The sequence below is a fragment of the Neophocaena asiaeorientalis genome, unplaced genomic scaffold (genome assembly GCF_003031525.2).
Source record: "Neophocaena asiaeorientalis asiaeorientalis breed wild unplaced genomic scaffold, Neophocaena_asiaeorientalis_V1.1 scaffold771, whole genome shotgun sequence".
NCBI classification, from domain to species: domain Eukaryota; kingdom Metazoa; phylum Chordata; class Mammalia; order Artiodactyla; family Phocoenidae; genus Neophocaena; species Neophocaena asiaeorientalis.
In genome coordinates this window covers 498,806-516,156 of record NW_020171822.1, presented here as the reverse complement: position 1 = coordinate 516,156, position 17,351 = coordinate 498,806, and the positions used below count along the sequence as shown (strand labels likewise).

Sequence of the window (17,351 nt, the reverse complement as noted above, 5' to 3'; positions counted from 1 at the left end):
GACTGTCATACAGAGTGAAGTAAGTCAGAAAGAGAAAAACAAATATCGTATATTAATGCATGTACGTGGAACCTAGAAAAATGGTACAGATGAACTGGTTTGCAGGGCAGAAGTTGAGACACAGATGTAGAGAACAAACGTATGGACACCAAGGGCAGAAAGCCGCTGGCGGGTGGGGATGGTGGTGTGATGAATTGGGCGATTGGGAGTGACATGTATACACTGATGTGTATAAAATTGATGACTAACAAGAACCTGCTGTATAAAAAAATAAATTTAATTTAATTTAAAAATTAAAAAAAAAACAATCCCACTTACTACAGCACCAAAAAGAATAAAACACTTAGAAATGAATTTAACAAAGGAAGTCCAAGACTTGCACACTGAAAAGCACAAAATATTTTTCAAGGAAATTAAAGAAGATCAAAATAAATAGAACAATATGGACTGGAATATTTAATATTGTTAAAATGGCAATAGCCCGAAATTGATATTACATATTCAAAATAATCCCTATCAAAATCCCAGTGGGCATTTTTGCATAAGTTGACAAGCTGATTCTAAAATCACATGGAAAACAATCTTAAAAGAGAAGACTCAAATTCAACTCACCTTTCCCAATTTCAAAGTTACCAAAAAGCTACAGTAATCAAGACAGGGTGTTACTCACATTACGATAGTCATATAGGTCAATGGAGTACAACTTAAAGTTCAGAAATAAACCCATACCTTTATGGTCAATTGATTTTTGACAACTGTGCCAAGACAGTCAAATAGAGGAAGGATAGTCTTTCCCACTGATGTTGCTGGGAAAATTGAATATCCACATTTTAAAAAATAAGGTTGGACCCTTACCTCACACTATACACAAAAATTAACTCAAAATGGATCAGATATCCAAATATAAGAACTTAATCTATAAAAATAATCTATAAGATTCTCAGAAGAAAACATAAGAATAAAGCCTCATGACTTTGACTTAGGCAGTTGGTTCTTAGATACCTCATCACAAGCAGAAAAGAGAAAACAGATATATTGGATTTCATCAAAATTAAAAACTTTTGTGCTGCAAATAATAACATCAAGAAAGTGAAAAGACATCCCATAGAATGGAAGAGACTATTTGCAAATCATATATCTAATAAGTGACATGAATATAGGATATATGAATAACTCTTACAATGCAATAATAAAAAGAGTAGTAACTCAATTAAAAATGGAAAAAGGATCTGAAAGAGACATTTCACTAAAGAAGATATACAAATGCCCAAAAAGAACATGAAAAGATCCTCAAAGTCATTGGTCATGAGGGAAATGTAAATCAAAACCAAGAGTTCTTACCTCACATCCACTAAGATGGCTATAATCAAAAAGACAGATCATAACAAGGGTTGTCAAGGATGTGGAGAAATTGGAATCTCCATACATTGCTGGTGGGAATGTAAAATTGTGCATCCCCTTGGGAAGAAAGCTTGCAAGTTCCTCAAAATGTTAAACATAACCATTACTATATAAGCCAGCAATTCCACTTTCATGTATATACTCAAGAGAAATGAAAACAAATGTATACACAAAACCCTGTCCACCAACGTTCAAAACAACATTATTCATAGTAGCCAAAAAGTGGAAACAACCCACATTTCTATTAGCTGATAAATGGACAAATAAAATGAGGTCTATTGATACAATGGAATGTTATTCAGCCATTAAAAGGACTGAAGTACTGATACATGTTACAACATGAATGAACCTCAAAAGCACTGTGCTAAGAAAAAGAAGCTAGTCACAAAAGACCACATATTGTGTAATCCTATTTACATGACATTTCCAGAATAGGCAAGTCTATAGGGACAGAAAGTAGATCAGTGGTTAACTAGAGTTGTGATGGGGGGGAGGTGGCCAGGGATGGGGAGGCGATAATGATGAGTGACTACTAATGGATACAAGTTTTCTTTTTAGGATTGAACAAATGTTCAAAAATTAGTTTACGGTGATGTTACACAACTCTGTAAATATACCAAATATCATTGAATTGTATACTTTAATTTGGTGAACTTTCAACAAAGCTGTTAAAATAAATTACAAATATATATGTAATATATATATGTGTGTGTGTGTGTATGTGTGTGTGTGTGTGTGTGTGTGTGTGTGTATAAAATTTATGTGGAGACATTTTTCTACTGAAGGGGAAAATCCAAAAGTTATAATGAAATTATAAAATGTGATTTCATAGAATAAAGCAAAATCAAGACACCAACAAAATATATGCATCATGCCCATAAAAATCCTCCATCCCTCCTATGCAAACAATTCCTAAAAATTTATCAGAAAATGACAAACAGCCCAATATAAAATAGGGGAATACTATAAACAGGAAATTCAAAGAAAAGAAAATGCAATGTTCAAAAATATAACTCAGCTGTCTAAAATATGCTAATTAAAACAATGAGATTTATCATTTTTATCCATCAGCTTGGCAAAAATTAAGAAGAGTAATAACTTATGAGACTAATGAGGATGTGGAGAAATTAATATGTTGTTTTCCAGATTGTTAATTGTTACAACTCTTTTGGAGTATCTAGCAAAATTTTAAACATTATAAATTGTATATTTTGAAATCTTATGTAAAAAAAAAGCACTAAAAACTTATGGATATGTGTATACATATATGTACACACAGACAGACAGACAGACACCCACACACACACACACACACACACACACACACAGAGGAATGTTTGTTATAGTATTGCTTTTAAGTACAAAACCCTAGAACCAATCTGGATGGCCATCAGTTGAATACGATTTAGCTATCCATAATTGTTATGGTATACATATACTACAGAATATTATGCATCTATCAAAAAGAATGAGTTAGGTCTATATGTATGAACTTGGAGTAATGTTCACGATATAATCTTTAGGGAAAGACTCAGTTGCAGAATAGACCGTGCAGTGTGATTCTATCTTTGTTTAAAAAAAAAAAGTATGTATGTTGTTTACTGCCTTTCTCCTCCCACAGGGATATGCTTTGATGAGGGAAAAGACTTTTGCCTATTTTGTTTATTTCAATATCATCTGTGCCTAGAACAGTGTCTGACACATAGTAGGTGCTCAACATTTTTTAAATTCAATGAATGAGTAATTGCTTGTCTATTTTTGTAGGAGCAAGGAGAAGAGGGTGGAAGGATCCTCTCTAGGCTATTAATTTCAGTTGCCTCTGGGGAAAAGAATTACTGAGAAGTAGTGGGAGGGAAGATCATTAACATTTTCTTTATACATCTTTGTTTTGTCTCACTTGTTAACAATAAACATATTCATTCTATAATATAAAAAATATTAAAAAGATAATGTCAAAGGGAGGAATGGGAGATAAGCTATGAATGCCATCACACAGAGACACATACTCAACTCAGTCATATACACTTCTGGGGGCAGAGAAGGCTGGAGGTTACAGGAGTGGGTGGGTGCAGAGACTTTCTTTTCCTTATGTTCAATTAGGGACTGTTTGTGGATGCTGATGGCTTTATCCATCTAAAGAGATGTATACATTGAAAATTGCTGCTCTTGGTTTCAGATATGAGCGCGTTCACCACTCGGCTTCTGGAATTACTTCCATTTTGTTTATACCAATGAGTAACGAGTAAGTCATTTTCTTCACTCCCATGGCTGCTCTTAGTCACTCTGGACTGGTTCTACTTGGTCACTAGTACCAGAGCTCAAAAATCTCCTTAGAGTATACATACCTTTGGTAAAGAGGCCTGAAGCATGTTGCCCTAGTTACTTGGTACTGGAAAAATCGGGGGGGCGAACCAGAACTCACTCTGATGTAAGCTCCTCGATTGCTACCTTCTTCATAATAATTAGATGCAGAAAATACAGTAATAACCTGGTTAAAGAGAGTGTGAGGTTCACATAGAGTTAGTTCTCAAAAGGTCCTTCAATAAAGTCAGAAACAGCTCAATTCTTAAAAAGCAAAAATCAAAGTTCAAAATCCATATAAATCATCCAAGTCTGATGGGATTTCCTGTGATTCCATTGAAGAGAAACAAGGCTTTGAAATCACTGTCTCCAGGAGTACTAACTTCTAGCCACTCATCCCCACAGTGCATGGCCTTGCAATCTTGTGTACAATTTCAGTTCCGTATCTTAAAATCCTCCTTAATGCTCAGTTCTGTAAATTCTAATTTTCCAAGGGGGTAAAGCCTTTATTTTCTTTCCTTGTGCTATTTGAGCATTCAAAATAAAACTTGTCTAGTATCACAGTCCTTTTCTTTTGTCTGTAGCTGACTGATTTAGGGGGTTCAGGGCCCCCCACAAAACCAGTGCTTTAAGGTCAGAGAAATAGTGGCTAGATAAGGGATCATGGCCACTCTGTTGGGAAGGAACCAGCCTTGGGGGCGTGCGGGAGGATGGGGAGCCTTGGGAGGGTAATACTCGTCAGTGACAGGAAAGCTGGTTTAGGCCCGGTCCTGCCCTAATGGGCAGGTCACTTCAGACAAGCCACTGCTACTTTCTCCCCGTTTTCTTATTACAAAGAAATCCTAAATAATACTTGCCTTACCATCTCGCAATGTCAGTATGAGCCTCCAATGAACTAAAAGAGTTTGGAAAAGTAAAAGTGTTGAAACAGAAGGAAAGGCCATGCAATTTGGTATTCCTTTTTAATTATTGCTGTTCACTATGAGAAAAGGGGGCATCCCAGGACAACCTGGGACCAGAAACCAGCTCCTCAGGCCTCGCCTCTCTAGCCTATCAGACACCACTGAAGAAGCACAACGCATTCCATTTTAGTGGCTGCAGCGAAACTGCCCACAGAGAGGGACTTGCTAGAGCTCACCTACTCAGTGAATAGAAGAGAAGTATGTTTTGTGGTTCTGCTCTGCACAGGGAAAGTGCAAAAGGTGAAAGAGAGCAAACTGGATTCACTGCTGCCTTTCTGTGCTCAGTGAGGATAAGTACATTCTTAACCTCACTACTGGAGATTTGCCTTGCGATTAGCACAGAACAAAGCCTTTCTGTGTGTGTACTTAGTGCCATGTGTCAGAGTTTCTATCTCTGGGATTAGGGAAGATCGGAGAAATAAACCAAATATCTCTTAGGGTGAGGGACAGTGATCTACCAAAGCATGCAGTTCTGCCTAGGGAAGACATTTTCCCGTGGGCTTCGAGGTCAGACACATGCTGTGAAGAAAGACTAGGCTTGGGGGAAGGATGTCTGTGATGATGTCACCAACACTGTTAGCTTACCTTCCCATCATGGCAAATTTCATACCCTTCGGGCTTACATTCATGAGACCTAATGAGCATCTTCAACTGGTATTTATTAAGAATCTTGGAGGTAATGTCTGGTCCAAAATAGCAGCCCCCTCCTCGACCTGTATTTGGGTAACAGCCTCTTTTGCCTCTCGGATCACTCCACAGAATGTCGATAACCTTGGAACAACAAATCAGATTAGGCTGCCACTTACAAGTGAGAGTTTATCTTTCTAGATTCCAACTTCTTTTCCAGAAATATTATCCCAAGTTATCCCAAAGTCTCACTATTTCTCATTCCTCCTTCAAAACTGTTTCACACTCATCTCCTCCATGAATCTTTTCCAGAATAATGTGAATGCCCATAGCCACCACAATCCCTTTCTACCCATCCCCAATAACCAATGTAGCAATACTTAGTAACCATGAAGGATCAGCCCTTGGGCTTTTTCTTTTTCTTTTTTTTTTTTTAAATTCCATCGCAATTGCTTCACAATTGCTTAACCTACAGGGTCTTTTCTCTTAAAAAGAACTTCACTGCCATGTTCAAAGGAGAAAGTAGCTCCCCACAGTGAACATACAGGCACCTGGTGTTTTTAATATGTTCAAAGAGATAAGGTAAGTCTCCCAGCTATGGTTTTGGCCCTGGTTTTTGTCCTGTCGAGTACATAGCATGATAAAGCCTTTTCCCCATCACAAATATAGGCAACTGTTCATCCAAGAATATCTTGTAAAGCATCTCCTTCACTTTTTGCCCCCCTTGATAAGCACATTCTCAGCTTCAGCAGTACACTTAGCCATTGACTGGTTTTCCACAAGTATGTTATTAGCATAACATTTCCTTGTGGGGATGAAAGAGGCAAGTGCAGGCTGCATGATGCGCACGACTGAAGACCCACGTTTCTAATAATTTTTTCATAAAAAATTGGGGTCTCCCTGTTTGTAGCTCTGATCTACATATAATGTTTCTTTATTCAAACATCTCCTATGGGAGCTTCAGCAGTAGTGTGGAAAACTAGCTTTGTAGCTAAAGCTATGCAACCTTGAGAAAAGTCTTTGGGTCTTACTTTCTTTAAAATCAGAGGTTTGGGCCAGATGACTTGTGAAGTATCTCAAAGTTCTAACAGACTTTATTTTCTAATTTTTCACAGTCTAATAGACTGCATTTTCCACATGTTTCTTTGAAGGGCATGAAGAAGCATGTATTTTAAGTTGTGCAGTTATTCTAGTGGGTCCAAATCAGATCTTAAAAAGACCAGAAATGGTTGTCCCACTAAACCTGACTGTACACCCATTTGTAGGTCGGGTATTGAAGGGGAGCTAGAAATAAGTGAGGGGAAAGACAGTGAGGTGGAGAGAACAGAACTGGTAGGAGAACTTCTCTGGAATGCTAAGCAGCTCATCAGAACTGGAGAAACTGTGCACCAGGCACATTCCGGACACTTGCAGATGACTGATTTTCTGATGATTGACTGAAGTGAGAATTAAAACCACCTAAGAAGATGCAGGCCAGGATTCTCCTTTCTCCCCCACTGAATTCCAACACTGGCACAACCCTACCCTACAAATAAATACAATGGAACCCATTTACTTTGCTGGTGATTATGATGAAAATAACACTTGCATTTGAAACTGAGCCATATCTGAATCTTACACCATGAATTCATGTCTGGGAGACATGATCTGACCTTTAGTATAATGAAGGAGAAAACATGGAACACAAGGAGGCATGTTTTATAAGGAGGGGATTAACTTTTAAATTCCTACATGAGATGCAAGTCATTTACAGCCAAAATTACCCCAGGAAAACCTTCTAAATTACTCTTAAATCATAGTATACATGATTTTGTATATAAAACCCTATACAGACATATGGATGTGTGAATATTTTATGTATGTGATATGTAGAACATATGATAAATTATATGAAGCTAAAATTTTATACTTTTTTCTCCTTTTTGCCATATGTATATAGTTGAAATTTACATAAGTTAAACGTACATATGATGGGACCCTGTTAAACTAGAATAAGCGCTGGCCATGGAGTTAGCTCTTCAAGTGTCACCTATGTCACCATGGAACCTATTGGGGCCTTAGCTGACTCCTCAGTGAAATGAGGAAGATATAGCTAACATTCATTTTTCTTTGGTTCAAGGTCATAAGGGGTCATAAGGGGTATCAATTTTATAGAAGGGAGCTTCTTCAGAACCATCCATTCAATGAGTTCTGCATTTCTTTTCTCTGTCCAGAATTCATTCATTCATAAACTTTACAGAGACTGTGACTACAATATAGATTTAATTCTGAGGCTCACAAGCAAAAAATGCTATAAAAGTCACTTTGTTGGTGAAACAAATTCCTCAGCAGAGACAATCTCTTTCCTGTCAACAACATCCTCTCCACTGAAATGCAAGGGCCTTTGGGAGTGCATGAAAGAATAAGTATTTACAACATCCCTTCCTGAAAATTTTCAAACCAAAGATTGGAAAGGTTTTTACTGAATGACAACTTTTGTATGACCTGGTCAACAAAAGTCTATTTGTGTCTCAGCCTTTACACCTCCTAAATCCTGCAAGTGTCCCATGCTTGCCTACAGTTTTAAGTAATCCAGTTTTCAAAAGTATGCTTTTGGGGAGAGATAATAGCTCTGAAAGATGTATCTAAACGCTTCTCTTCTAAGACACTAACACTGTAGATTCACTTTTGTATTTTCCCTTAGTTATGTGTCCTCCTTCCAGCTTTTGAATATGTCGTCTTAAAAGCTGTGCTCAGTCCAAACTTTCCAGCCAAGTACCTAGATGGCTTTAGATACCTACTCCTTGCCTACTCATCGCCTCATTGGATGAGGGGAGACTAGAGTAGTTCATTACTTTCTTGAGATCTCCCATCACACTTTTTTTTTTTTTTGCGGTACACAGGCCTCTCACTGTTGTGGCCTTTCCCGTTGCGGAGCACAGGCTCCGGACGCGCAGGCTCAGTGGCCATGGCTCACGGGCCCAGCGCGGCATGTGGGATCTTCCCAGACCGGGGCACGAACCCGCGTGCCCTGAATCGGCAGGTGGACTCTCAACTACTGCGCCAACAGGGAAGCCGTCTCCTATCACTCTTAAATCATCTTTCCCTTCAGAAAAAGAGCATGGGCATTAAAGTCAGACCTGGGATCAAATCCTGCTCTATCATTCAGTGACTACAAAAAAGCCATTTCACTCTTGGGAGCCTTCTCAATGAAGCTGACTACCCTATTTAAAATTGCACCTCTGTCCCCTACCTCCAGTTCTCTGTTTCCCCTAACCTTGTTCTAGTTTTAATTTTTTCCATAGAACGTCTCACTTAACATAGTTACTTGGTATTGCTATATAATTATATATGTAACATTATATAAATAACTTCATATATACATATTATTTAGCTCCTCCCCCTAAAACATAAACTCCATGAGGGAATATATCTTAGGTCACTTACTTTCTCAAAAGCTTAGAACAGTGCCTGACACATAGTAGATACTCAATAAATTTTACTTGTTAAGTGGATTAAGAGAAGGGAGTCACTCAGGACATAAATAATTAAAATTATTTTTTAAACCTTTCTGGTCTCTTTGCTGTTTCAAGTCTGTCCTGAAAGAAGAGGTCACGCTCGTCTCTATACGATGACTCAGCTATGAATACATACATCCCCCACATCTCAGGGAATATAAGATAAAATTTAAATTACAGCACTCTGCCAAGAATCATGCACTTCCATGAGTATGGAACAAATAGCCTACGATCTTTACTGCAACACAGCTCACAGATATTAAGAAATAAAGTAATTGTGAAATCTGTTTTTATCTGGAAATTTCAACTCTAGCTAACTGAAGTGTGCATGTCCATGACATACCAGGAAATGAGGAAAGAAAATTAAAGGTACAACTGAAATTATTAAAATATTGGGAATGAGATTCTGGTCAATTTTACCCTGTGTCAGCTCCAGTCATGTACACTGAGTCTGTAAGATGCCTCATCTACATTGTTAGGGTGAGGGGAGGTTCTATTACAGAATAATGACCACCAGTTTCCTCCCTCCCACTTCTTAAGGCTCCATCTCTCTACAATTCTAACTCATCCAAGCTTCCAGACTCCCTGATTTTCTTCTTGTGCAACTCCAATCTTTTTGGCATCATCCTTTTTATTCACTATAACCTTTGGTCTTTGGAATTTGGATATCAAAATTTAAGGAGGCATCTTTTCCTACTTGCTGTAGGATGCCTCTTATACTTCTTTGATTTCTAAATACTTTGAATGCACAAGCCAGTGATGAATTCTATTTCTCTCTTATTACCTCTTCCTCTCTCTCTCTATCCTCCCGCCGCTCTTTCTCCTCATTGATTAGAGATTATTTTATATCAGAAATCACATTTTAGGGACTTCCCTGGCAGTCCAGTGGTTAAGACTCCACGCTCAGGGTGTAGCTCGGGGTGTAGACTTAAGCAAACTAGTCCAGGGAAGCCACTAAACAAATAAATGAGCAAGAAAGCAAATAATAACAAGCCCTAGAGGAGCATGGAAATAATTAGAGTTACTATATTACCTAAAATATCCAGTTTTCAACAAAAAATTACAAGACATGCAAAAACACACACACACACACACACACGGGAAAATAAGCAGACAACTGAAATTGCCTTTGAGGGGATCAGAAGTTGACTTAGCAGACAAGGATTTCAAACCAATTATTATAAATATTACATTAAAACACAGCTATATATATGTAACACTTCACTAAATAAGAACAGAATACATTTTCTTCTCAAGAGCACATGGAGCACCTTCCAAGATAGACCATATGCTAGAGCACTAAAAAAAAAGCCTCAATAAGTTTTAAAAGGATTTTAATCATGCTAAGTATGGTCTCCAACCACAAGTGAATTCAAGCAGAAATAATTAAGAGAAGGAAATATGGGAAATGCACAAATATACAGAAATTAAACAACATATTCCTAAAAAACATATAGGTTAAAGAAGAAATCACCAGAGAAATTAGAAAATACTTTGAGATGATTGAAAACTAAAGCACAATACAGCAAAACTTACAAGATGGAGCTAAAGCAGTACTTAAGGGAAACTTACAGCTTCATTAGCAAAGGAAAAAGAGTTCAAATCAATGACACTACCTCTCACCTTAGGAAACTAGAAAAAGAAGAGCAAAATAAATCTAAATCAGAAGGAAGGAAATAATAAAGATTAGAGCAGGAATAAGTGAAGGAGAGAATAAAAAACAATAGAGAAAAGTCAATAAAACCCAAAGTTGATTCTTTGAAAAGACCAATAAAATTGACAAACCTTAGCGAGACCGACCAAGAAAAAAAGAGACTCAAATTACTAAAATCAGAAATGAAAGAGGAGACATCACTACCAACCTTGCAGATATTAAAAAAAAAATTTTAATATATATATATATTTCACATATATGTATATATTACAAACAACTTTAGGCCAACAAATTAGATAAATTAGATGAAATGGACAAATTTCAAGGAAGATACAAGCTATCAAGGATACCAAGATACAAACTACTCAAGAAGAAGTAGAAAATCTGAATAGAACTATAGCAAGAAAGAAGACTGAATTAGTAATTTTTAAACTGCCTACAAAGAAAAAAGCCTCGAAAAGTATCAAAGTGAAGCCAGCAACATACAAAATGGATTATACACCATGACCAAGTCGGATTTATCCCAGAAATGTAAGGTTGGTTTAACATCTGAAATCAACCAATGTAATACACCACATTAGTAGAATAAAGGACAAACAATACATGATCATCCTAATAGATACCGAAAAGCACTGACAAAGTCCAACACTCTTTCATAGTAAAAACACTCAAGAAAGTAGGCACAGAAGAGAAATTCCTCAATCTGATGAAGGGTAGGTAATATACGGACAAACAGCTAATATACTTAATGGGAAAGACTGAATGCTTCCCTCTAATATTAGGAATTAGACAATGAAGTCTACTCTCACCACTTCTATTTTTCAACACTGTACTAGAGGTTCTAGACAGGGCAATGAAGCAAGAAAAAGAAATAAAAGGGGCTTCCTTGGTGGCGCAGTGGTTGAGAGTCTGCCTGCCGATGCAGGGGACATGGGTTTGTGCCCCGGTCCGGGAAGATCCCACATGCCCCGGAGCGGCTGGGCCCGTGAGCCATGGCCGCTGAGCCTGTGCATCCGGAGCCTGTGCTCTGCAACGGGAGAGGCCACAACAGTGAGAGGCCCGCGTACAGAAAAAAAAAAAGAAGAAATTAAAGGCTGCTTGATTGGAAAGGAAGAAGCAAAACTATCTTTATTCACAGATAACATGCTCTTGTTTATACAAAGTCCCAAGGAATCCACTAAAAACCATTAGAATGAACAAACAAGTTTATCAAGGTTCACAACATGAGATCAGTATACAAAAGTCAATGTATACCAGAAATGAACAATCCAAAATGCAATTAAGAAAACAATTCTATTTACAATAGCATCAAAAATATTTGGGAATAAACTAGGAATAACTTTAACAAGTGCCTCACTGTACGTGATTACAAAACACTGCTGAAATTACAGATCTAAACAAATGGAAAGACATCCCACCTTCATGAAATTAAAGATATAATATTGTTAAGACTGCAATAGTAACTAAATTGATCCACGGATTCAAGGCAATCCCTACCAAAATCCCAGGTCTTTTTTGGTAGAAATTGGCAAGCTGATTCTAAAGTTCATATGGAAATTCAAGGGACCCAGAATAATCAAAATAATCTTGAAAAAGAAGAATAAAGGTGGAGAACTCACACTTCCCAGTTTCAAAACTTTCTACAAAGCTATAATAATCAAAACTGTGTAGTTATGATAAAAAGATAGACATATACATCATGGAATAGAATTAAGAGTCTAGAAATAAACCTTCATATTTACAGTCAATTGATTTTTCGTAAGGGTGTCAAGAAAATTCAAGGAGAGGAAGTCTTTTTAACAAATGGTGCTGCGATAATTGGATATCCACATGCAATAAAATCAATTTGGACACCTACCTCACACCATACACAAAAATTAACTCAAAATGGATTAGACGTAAGAACTAAAACTATAAAACTCTCAGAGGAAAACACAGAAATAAATCTTTATGATTTGGGGTTAGGCGATGGCTTCTTAGATACAACACCAAAAGCACAAAGCAAAAGCACTTCTTTTACTGTGACTGAGTAAAAGGAGCCAGAGACAAAAGATCACATACTGTATGAATCCATTTCTATAATATGTCCAGAATAGAGAAATCTATTAAGACCAAAAGGAGATTAGTGGTGGGACTTCCCTGGTGGCGCAGTGGATAGGACTCCGTGCGCCCAGTGCAGGGGGCCCGGGTTTGGTCCCTGGTCAGGGGACTAGATCCCACATGCATGTTGCAACTAAGAGTCCGCATGCCACAACTAAAAAGACTGTTGGCTGCAACTAAGGGGCCCATGTGCCACAACTAAGGAGCCCACCTGACGCAACTAAGACCTGGCACAACCAAATAAATAAATAATTTTTTTTTTAAAAAAGGAGATTAGTGGTGGTCTAAGTGTGCAGGGATGGTGGTCGGGGGTGGGGAGAGAATGGGAAGTGACTGGTAATAGGTATGTCAAGTACCTTTTTCAGGTATGAAAATGTTCTAAAATTAGATTGTGGGGATAGTTGTACAATATCGTGAATATACCAAACCCAATGAATTATATACTTTAAATACCATTTAAATATGGTATTTGAATGATATTTCAATTAAGCTATTAAAAATATAGTAATGAATTTAGAGAGAAGGATATGATCTGCTTAGAAAGGTAAGTCACTTTTTGTATATTATTAGAACAACATCATCTATGCTGCATCTTCACTGCCACTTTAGTGAACAGTCTGATTACTTACCTGTTCCCATTCATGCTTTGTTAATTGTTCAGAAAGGGATCCATTTGTTCTGATTCCCCGAGCTGTAATGGTTGTACCTACTTTATTTCCCTTCTCAGTAGCATGGTCTCCATCTATTGGAATTGGTGGCATCAGCACAGATTTCAACTACAAAACAAATTTATGCTTTAGCCAAACCCTATGCTCAGGGTGCTGCATGTAGAAGCTTCAGCACTAGTTGCTATTCTGTCTATATTGTTGTGCCTTGACCCAATGGAAAACACATGGTCCCCTTTTCCATCTCACCTACCTCATGGTCCCCTTTTCCATCTCACCTACATCCTTCATCTTATTGATCAACTGATCTCTAAAAGTGGGGCTGTTAAGTTCTGTTTGTACATTTTTCAAAAAGAGATACTGTCCTAAGGGAAAGTTTCCCATTAGAGTTTCTAAAAGACCCCAGAGGCACAGATATCAGTAGAGATATGTTCTGTGGCATCCTGACAGGAAAAAGAAGATGCTAAGGGAAAACTAGTCTCCCTCTGAGCCTTTATCTATACATGGGGCTAAGAGAGAGAACTAACAGGCCTAGAGTTCAGAAACACCTCAAGAGGATGGTTGCTCTTCCTTTTGCTGTGTTTTCCAGGAGAAATGAGAGAAAGTACATCTGTGCCTAGGAAAGTGCACAAAGGGAACATAAGTTGAAAACTTCGGAAGCCCTTCAACTTAAATGCACTGGGTTCTCAGTCTGACCTGCAAGCAATTGATTACATTCTCTAATCCTAGTAACAAAGGTAATGTATTTCTTTGGAAATAAAATATCTCTCTGATAGTACATCAATTACTATAATCCCTTCTACATTCCCTTACATAACTTGAGACTGTAATTTTATACTTGTTTCTTTGCAGTACCATACCTTTATACAAAACAATTTGAAATAATACTTCTGTTACATTGGTGACCTAAGTTCAGTGATGGACAATTCTCTGTGGTAGGCACTTAAGCTTCTTCTATAAACTAGGGTGTATATAAAATCTTACCTTTGTTTTTCAAAAATAAAATTGAACCTTATTCTGAGGTCCTGTCTCATTGAGATGGTTGGAGTTCAATTTCAGCTATTATTAGTGAGTTCACAGCCTACCCTCCCTGTCTCCCCACCAGCAAATGTCGCCAGGTCTTAGGCAGAGCAGAATATTCTGGGAGGACACTCTGGACGTGGCTCCACACAACTCACTTCTGATAAGGTCATCAGGCAGGGCAAAACCACATGGTCTCTTAAGTACATGTGGCTCCACCGTTTTCAAGGCCACTTGGGATCAGGATACTTTGTCCAGCCCCTGCTAAGGTACCACATCATCATTTTCTCCTGGGGGTCCTACTAGCCATCCCTTCTCACAACCCCTGCGAGGGAGTTTGAAAAATACTAAACCAGAGTCTTAGTGTTATAGAGTCTTCCTTCTCTGTCCCTCTGCATTCACCCTCCTCCCCAACCTGCCTACCTTACAAAATACCTTTAATGAACCTAGAATGGAGGTTGTCATCAGGTTCCCCCAATCCTACCCCTCTCCTATTAACAATTATACCATAACAGCAGGTATCAACCAGGAAGCATGGTCACCCCTACACTTGGAGGGTCCAAACAGATGGGCAAGTGGGGGTTATAAAACTGAACTTGAAAACCTGTTTTTGTATCTCATCTGGTAGAGTTCCAAAGGCTTGAACCTACTACTTCCATTACAGTTCAATTACGTTTCACACAACAAGCACTTGCTACCAGTTCAACTTCACTCTAGGCAGGGTAGACAAAAAATACACAAGTCAAATTTCTACCTTTAAAGCCAGTCTTTTCAGTAGGTGGAACAATGATCCCCAAAGGGGGTGAAATTTGAGGTTTCCTGGCCCCAAAATTTCTCCCCAGGGTCTGTCTTGGTGACTGAAATTCAAACCTTAGTTTTAAGTATCAGGAAAAGGAGGAGAGAGTTGCAGAAGAGAGTTATGTTCAAAGCTTTCTCTATGCCATTTTCTTCATCTAGGTAATTATATTTAATCAACAATTCAATACAGTAGGTATTTTTAGCTTCAATGTATACATGTGGAAACTGAGGCTTAGAAATCGTTGGCAGCTTGCCCAGTCACCCAGCCAGGAAGTGGCAGAAGCAGGATGTAATGGATGTAATGCTAGCTACATCTGTCTGATATCAGAGCTCCATGGTGTTTGCTAGGTTAAGGTGGCTCTCAATTTAGGGTCTCCACAGAGACAGTAATGGGCATTCCAGACACATGCTCTTAATATCTCAAATAGCCCTAGAGAGGCCAGGCTTCTCAGGCTAACCTCAGGAAAGGAAAAGTTTTCAATCTGATCATTTGGTACTGGCTGCCATGGCTGATTAGCGCTGTTGTCATAGGGCAAGTGGTGGTGGACTGTTGCATTCCTGCCACGTGCTTGCCAATATTTGACTGACAGAAACATCATGTTCCATTGCTCCTGGCTAGAATCATATCCACTCATTATGTTAACAGTGACTACCCCATGTTGATTGAAACGTCTTATTGGCTTGACTGTTTGCTGATATTATAAGAAAGGTGCTTTAAACTAGGTACCTTAAAATTTACTGCAACTGGGATACTTTTGAGAGTAAAGGGATATGCTATTAATAACTACACCAAGACAACAGGTGTAAACCAGGAAGTATGGTCATCACTGGGTGAGGCTGGGGACTGGGGTATGTAAAATCACCACAGAATCAGGAAAGGGGTTGTAAAAAGATTTTTTTCCAGTTTTATCTTACACTTGCCCTACTTTGGTCTTAAACCTCTTAGGAGATATTCAACAAACATTAATTAATACTTAACTACATCTTGGTGCTGGGGTTGTATCAGTGAACTAGAGAAGCAGGGGAGGATGGTAAACAAACAGTACTACAACTGCTTATTTAATTTTGGTAATTTTTATGAAGGATATGTACAAGGGGCTTGAAAGCACACAGAAGGGGACCTGATCTAGTGTGGAGGTCATGGATGACTTTCCAGAGGAGGGGTGTATATTTAAGCTGAAATTAAAAGGATGAGAAGGAGTTAGCAACAATATTATCATTCATATGTGTATAAAGGCATAAGGGCTCTAAAAACTCAAGGTGGGACTTCCCTGGTGGTCCAGTGGTTAAGAATCTGTTTTGCAATGCAGGCGACGCCAGTTCGATCCCTGGTCGGGGAACTAAGATCTCATGTGCCGCGGGGCAACTAAGCTCACGCGTCACAACTACAGAGCCCACATGCCGCAACTACAAAGCCCACGCACTCTGGAGCCCGCGTGCCACAGCTAAGACCCGACGTGGCCAAAAATAAATAAATAAATATTAAAAAAAAAAAAACTCAAGGTGAACAGGAATCACATTTCTGTCCATATCAAATTAAATTCTAGCTCTAGACCCCACTTGCTTAGATTGGTTGGAAGTCGATTATCAGTCCTGAGGAGTAAGGGTTTAGGTTTCTCACTAGGACCGTACAAGATCACCTGGCTCCAGAGCTGCCACTGGTCCTCATGCCCACCTGGCACCCCGTCTACCCCCTAGTCTGGGAGTGTTGGCTGGGCTCTGGTACAGGCGGAAGACAACTGCAGTCACTCTGCAAGGCCCAGCCAAAGACTCTGTTCACTACGGCTGGGAGCTTCACAGGCCCCCCACACCCACTACCCTCAGAGTGTCAATACATATTCCTGCTCTGCTTCTGCTGTATTGAATATGATTGCTTAAGTTGAAATATTAAAATATTCCCCCCCAGATTACCCTGAGCCGTTTGGAATATATAAGGGAAATCACACCAATTCAGAAATAAATTGCTGTATGATTCCATTTCTATGAGGCACCTAGAGCAGTCAAATTCATAGAGACAGAAGACAGAATGCCAAGGGCTGGGGAAGGTAGAATGGGGAGTCTGTTTAATGGGTAGAGTTTCAGTCTGGGAAGATGAAAAGTTTTAGAAATGGATGGTGGTGTCAGTAGTGATGGTTGTAGAACAATGTGAAAGTACTTAATGTCACTGAACTATACACTTAAAAATGGTTAAAGTGGTAAATTTTATGTTTTGTATATTTTACCACAACTTTAATTAATTAAGTAGAAATTTTAACTTTTCAAAAATCAGGATTTTTCACTTTTAGAAACTATACGAAATGCCGATATTTCCTCATTTTTCCACTTT

The 17,351-nt window shown here is 38.5% G+C and overlaps 1 protein-coding gene across 1 annotated transcript in view; it reads right to left on the bottom strand.

Annotated features, from left to right (window-relative positions):
• PPEF1 (protein phosphatase with EF-hand domain 1) overlaps positions 1-17,351 on the bottom strand; it is a 109,815-nt gene that overhangs the window by 14,935 nt on the left and 77,529 nt on the right. Inside the window, exons 11-13 of the mRNA XM_024739360.1 lie at positions 13,172-13,318; positions 5,250-5,435; positions 3,747-3,889 (exon numbers count right to left, since the gene is read on the bottom strand). Of these exons, the coding sequence (XP_024595128.1) occupies positions 3,747-3,889; positions 5,250-5,435; positions 13,172-13,318 (476 nt within the window). The remainder of the gene's footprint in view (positions 1-3,746; positions 3,890-5,249; positions 5,436-13,171; positions 13,319-17,351) is intronic.